The 5,658-nt window shown below is 41.1% G+C and overlaps 1 protein-coding gene across 1 annotated transcript; it reads left to right on the top strand.

Moving 5' to 3' along the window:
* The first annotated feature begins 232 nt into the window (after positions 1–232).
* On the top strand, positions 233–4,825 carry LOC121992865 (E3 ubiquitin-protein ligase WAV3-like). Its single transcript, XM_042547471.1, has 3 exons — positions 233–486; positions 629–909; positions 2,738–4,825. Exons 2-3 carry the CDS (start codon positions 640–642, stop codon positions 4,646–4,648), a joined length of 2,181 nt encoding a protein of 726 aa, XP_042403405.1. The 5' UTR covers positions 233–486; positions 629–639; the 3' UTR covers positions 4,649–4,825.
* Positions 4,826–5,658: the final 833 nt, after the last annotated feature.

Genomic DNA, 5,658 nt, shown 5'->3' with positions numbered 1-5,658 from the left:
CTCACCCTATCTTTTATTCTTATTTTATTGGAGGGTACTAAAACTTTTCACATTTACATGACTGAGGTGAGATATTTTTTGAACACATTTTCGAAGTGCATAACGTGGGTTGACATATTCCTGAAACTTTGAGGGTCAATTTGCTAACTACGCAGCGAATGTGGCCCCTCGGTGGCATTTCCGTTAATAGGTACCGTGGGCATGAACAGATCTGGAAGCTAAAAGATTATCCAAACATACGATCCTTTGTCGCAAATGACATCTTGTGCTCTCTCTCTCTCTCTCTCTCTCTCTCTCTCTCTCTCTGCGTCGTCCGAGACGAAATGCTGCAAAGGTCAAAACCCCTCTTCCTCCGCTCCGCGATCCACATCTCTCTCCTCTATAATTCTGCTTCGCGGCTCCCAGCTCCACGGAGAAACAATTCACTTCTCCATTTGCTCCTCTGGGCTCGTTCATCCGTAGCAGTTTGAGAATCTGCTGCAAAGGGTGAGTGAAGAGGAGATTTCGGAAACCCTATCGGCTTATCACAAACCCCGATTTTTCTGCTCCTAGAAGAGCGCCCCAAAAGAAAGGTGTCGCCTTGACACCGTTTTTGTAAGTGTATTTTTACCTCGCCCCTTCTCTGCAGCGGAGCAAGACATGGCGAACCCGTGGAGTCGAGCGAAGAGAGCCTTTGTGCTCAATCTTTGCGTTTCTGTACCCCAGACCGCGGACGTCGACGACAACGGCCCTCGGACGGCCGAGGCTGCGACCGGAGGCAGGAGGGCGTCGAGTCCCTCCGCCTTCTCGGTGGTGTCTTCTCCAGGTGGTTCGGCAGAGACGTCGGAACTCCAGCCGCGGATGCCTACAACGCCGACTCCGACCTCCGGCGGCCTCCGGCTTCGTAGATCCTTAAGCAGATCGTCAAAGGTTTGTGCTTTTGCGATATCTATTTGTTTTGTGCAAGCTATTGATTCTTTTCCGATGGGTTAATGCTTCGTTTTGCTGAGCTTCTTGCGATTTCAAGAAACTTTGTCGTGATTAGGTGTATTAAAAGCAGTCAAATTTCTCATTTTTTTAATATCTTAGAGAAGCAACTCTCATTTTATCTTCGCTAATTTCCCTCATTTCATATTATCGTCGCTTGTGCTCTTCCGGGCAACGTCTTACGATCATTTTATGGACCAATACATTTTCTCTTATTGGAAAAAGGGCAGGGTTTTGTTTTCTATTCTTCTTCAATCCTCGGAAGGTAAAATGACCATGTGAAAGCGTGAAGGTTTTGTTTTCTTTTGTTTTTTTTTTCTCTTTTCAAATTAGAGGCTGTTGACTAAGTATGGCCAAGGCTAAACTTACAAGGATGAAAGGACCACCCAAATATAAAGAAAAACTATTCGAGCTTTCTTAGATTACACACTCTACTAGTGTTGACTCTGCCCGAGCAGCATGTGGTGTTTCAAAAAAATTTCCATTTAGTTCCATTGCTAAAATTATATATAAAAAGTATAAAGTATAGTGGATGGAGGTGGTGGGGGACTAAAGGGGCATCAAGACTTTAACTGGCTGTAGCATTTGATCGACAGTGGCAGATGTGTACTTTCTTATGAGCTGTACTCCAAATGCTGTAATGACAAATGTGAAGTAGTTCAACTACCACCGTTTGGACTATATGGGAATTGCAACATAAACATTCATTACACTACTGAATTTAGTAGCAGCGAATGGTATTTATCATGATCGGTGCTCATTGAACTTTTATGAAGCTGGCCCTACATGAAAATTAACTTGCGTGATGGATTTTTTTTTGCCCTTTTGTTTTGAAGTTTATGGTTGTTCTATGATGACTCCTTATATTTATGGTTGCAGAGTGCACATGATACTGATTCATTCAATGTCTTACGATTCGATAATAAAAGTTCTTGGTAACTTTTAAGTTCTAATAACCGGTTTAGTTGACGTTCGTCCATATCTAGTGTTCGTGACTTGGTACTTCTATTCACATCATTTACTAACAAATTTCTGCAATGGTATGATTTACTCCATGTGTTAAACTCATAAGAAACCAATAAGTTTGGTGATTTCTGTAGATTTTTATAAGCTACGTCTGATAGTGAATCTTCTTTGTAGGGGCATCAAAGCATTTTACTGTGTGCATTTCTAGTGCATGTGTTATTAAATAGGGTTAATGATCCAAATCATATATGCATTGGCAACATGTATGCCTTAGTTCATATATGATTTAGCTGATTAGCCATAGTAAATATTATTGTATCTGAGAATGTATAAACGTCTGAATTCGATCTTGCATTTATTTATTAATTTTAAAATCTGGTTAAAGAGTTTTATTTGTTGAAGTGTACTTGCAGCTTACCTGATTTAGAGAGTATGCATAAACTGAATAACCACTATAGATTTTAAGTAAAGAACCATACTCTACCGCAATATCTTTCAGTTTGTTTTGTTAGTTTTTGGCCATCATATATCCTCTTTTTGTTGTTCCTTTTTAAATTCCTTTGTACTGAGGTTGTTTTAACTCAGCAAGTTCTATAGCCATGAGTTATGATCGTTCCATGGTGGAGATATCATTCTTATGATGAAAATGAAACATATTTCTTTCATCTGTCTCTCACTTATTTAGTTGTCTTGCATTATTCGTTTGCAGCTGATTTCCTTTACTATTTGTTTCAGTTTGCATTCTTCTTATCGCACTGAGTTGTGGTAGTTTTCTGACAGTATACTATCTTATTCATACTTTCAGAAGATATGCTCCATTTGTCTTGGTACCATGAAAGCTGGGCAAGGCCATGCACTCTTCACTGCTGAATGCTCACACACATTTCACTTCCAGTGCATCGCCTTCAATGTGAAATATGGAAACTATATGTGTCCAGTTTGCAGAGCTAAGTGGAAAGAGTTGCCCATTCAAGCCCCCCTCATCACTGAACACCCTCATGGTAGAGCTAGAGTAAATCCAGTCAACTGGTCACAAGAAGATGGCCAAATGACGGTTATGCACATGCTTCGTCGAACAAACTCAACTAATCAGCAACATCGTCCCTTTTCTTATTTCTATGCTTCTGAACCGAGCACTTTCAATGACGATGAGCCTCTAAACTTCCAGTCAGTAACAGGGGAAATTATGCAGCAAAATTGTGTCAGAACTGTAGAAATCAAATCGGTTCCATTATTCTCAGCCATTCCAAAATCAGTCTCCCAAGAAAACTTCATTGTACTGGTACATCTTAAGTCTCCTAATGCTATCAGCGAAAATAGCCCTAGTAGAAACCTCAATGTTGCTCCTGGAATGTTGTGGAGTTCTCGTGCTCCTGTAGATCTTGTCACTATACTTGATGTCAGTGGCAGCATGGCAGGCACCAAACTAGCACTTTTGAAACGTGCCATGAGTTTTGTAATCCAAAATCTTGGCCCCCTTGATCGGCTTTCAGTTATCGCTTTCTCATCATCTGCACGGCGACTTTTCCCCCTCAGGAGGATGACAGAATCTGGCAGGCAGCAAGCACTGCTAGCTGTAAATTCATTAGTATCAAGCGGCGGCACTAATATTGCAGATGCCCTCAGAAAAGGTGCCAAAGTGATCGAAGAACGCAAGGAGCAGAACCCAGTCTGCAGTATTATCCTTCTATCTGACGGGCAGGACACATACACTATGGCTTCCAGTTGGAGTAGAAATCCTTCGACTCATCAAGACTACAGGTCACTTATTCCATTGTCAATTCTTGGTCACACAGCCCACAAGATTCCGGTCCATGCTTTTGGTTTTGGTACAGACCATGATTCCACTGCAATGCATTCAATCTCTGAGATTTCTGGTGGAACATTCTCTTTTATTGAAACTGAGGTTGTGATTCAAGATGCTTTTGCCCAGTGTATTGGTGGGCTGCTGAGTGTGGTTGTGAAAGAGATGCAGTTGACGGTGGAGTCTGTGCAACCCGGTGTGCAAATTGTTGCAATTAAATCTGGCAGCTATGCGAATCGGGTAGAAGATAATATGCTGTCTGGATCGATCAATGTAGGCGACCTCTATGCAGACGAGGAGAGGGATTTTCTTGTGTATATTAACCTTCCACCTTCCGAAGACACCCCCCAGCTCAGGGTGTGCTGTACATACACAGATGCCGTCTCCAAAGAAACTGTTAGTCTGCGAGATGACGTAAAAATTGAAAGGCCAGAAACCGTCGAATCATACACACCATCTGTGGTGGTTGACAGAGAGATAATTCGCGTCCAAGCTGCTGAGGCAATGCAGGATGCGAGGGATGCTGCTGATCGTGGTGCTCTAGATGAAGCAGTATATATACTTGGGGAGCAGAGGAGGAAACTGACTGACTCATTAGCAGGACTGTCTGGCGACCAACTTTGCTTGGCTCTGGATGCAGAACTAAGAGAGATGCAAGAGAGGATGGCCAGCCAGCAGAGGTACGAATCTTCGGGACGGGCATATCTGCTATCAGGGCTGAGCTCACACTCATGGCAGAGGGCAACAGCACGCGGAGACTCCACAGAGTCTGCTAGCCTCGTTCATGCTTATCAGACTCCCTCAATGGTCGACATGTTGCATCGTTCACAGACATTTTCCCCTTCCCCAAGGGTTCCCACCCAGCCTATTCAACCTTCAAGGTCATTCTCTGTGCGACCTCAACCGAGGTGATTGGTTTTGAGAATGACAACCATGATCTGCAAGATAGATAGATAGATAGATAAATATATTTCTCATCTATTCGAAGTCGTGCACGGTGGATTAATGTATACCGGAGAAAATGAAAATGGAGATTGAAGTGAAAGAAAATTGGGGAATGTTTCCGGAAACGAGTGAATAAAACCCAGAGAGGTGGAGAAAAATGCCTTTTGTCCTCTCTTTTTTGGTCTGGATTTTGGTTATGTTCTGGTGCACATAGGAGAGGTTTTCCCTGGGAGTGACATTGGTTGGTAGTATTTAGAAATATGTGGGTTTCTTTTCTTCTCAATTTTATATACCTACAATTTCTCTCCTCTCCTCGCAATCAGGTGCATTTATTGTAGTGACTGCTAATTCTGGTAAATTCTTTGTATGAATGATCGATGCAGGTTATGCCTTCATGTAGCAGCTGAAGTTTTTTTTTTAAAAAAATATTTTTATGTAGTAAAAGTTTTGTTATTTCAGCGTCTGTTATCACCTTGTAGAAAGCTTTGTTAAATGATCAAGACAAATAAACTTTAAAAGTAATTATAAATGTTTTCCAGGGAAGAATAATATTTAAGCTTTCATCTACAAGCCTTTGCTCTATTTATGTGAGGAACAATAAAATTTATTATTACATTTTGTTTAAGGCTAAGGTTGTTAAGTTTATAAAATTATAACATCGAGTGGAAGTTTTATATTTGTATTTTGTTACATTTTTATCTGATCGCTCGCAAGAGTAGACAATAACAATTAAAAACTACAAACTCTTAACAGCTCCTTTGCTATTTTTGTTTTTTTAAATAAAACTTATTATTTATTAAAAAGAAGCACGGAGCGGCTCCTGAACGCTCCCGGCCAAAAGGGAAGGAGCTCGAGCTCGAGCTCGCAGATCAGCAGATAAAAGGTACATTTGTTACTATAGTGGTCCCCTGATCTACGAATACGAATATGGAAGGAAATAAAAGATTAAAAAGAAAAGGGAAAATAGGAAAAATAGG

The sequence above is a fragment of the Zingiber officinale genome, chromosome 6B (genome assembly GCF_018446385.1).
Source record: "Zingiber officinale cultivar Zhangliang chromosome 6B, Zo_v1.1, whole genome shotgun sequence".
NCBI lineage: Eukaryota > Viridiplantae > Streptophyta > Magnoliopsida > Zingiberales > Zingiberaceae > Zingiber > Zingiber officinale.
This window is presented reverse-complemented; position numbering and strand designations above follow the sequence as displayed.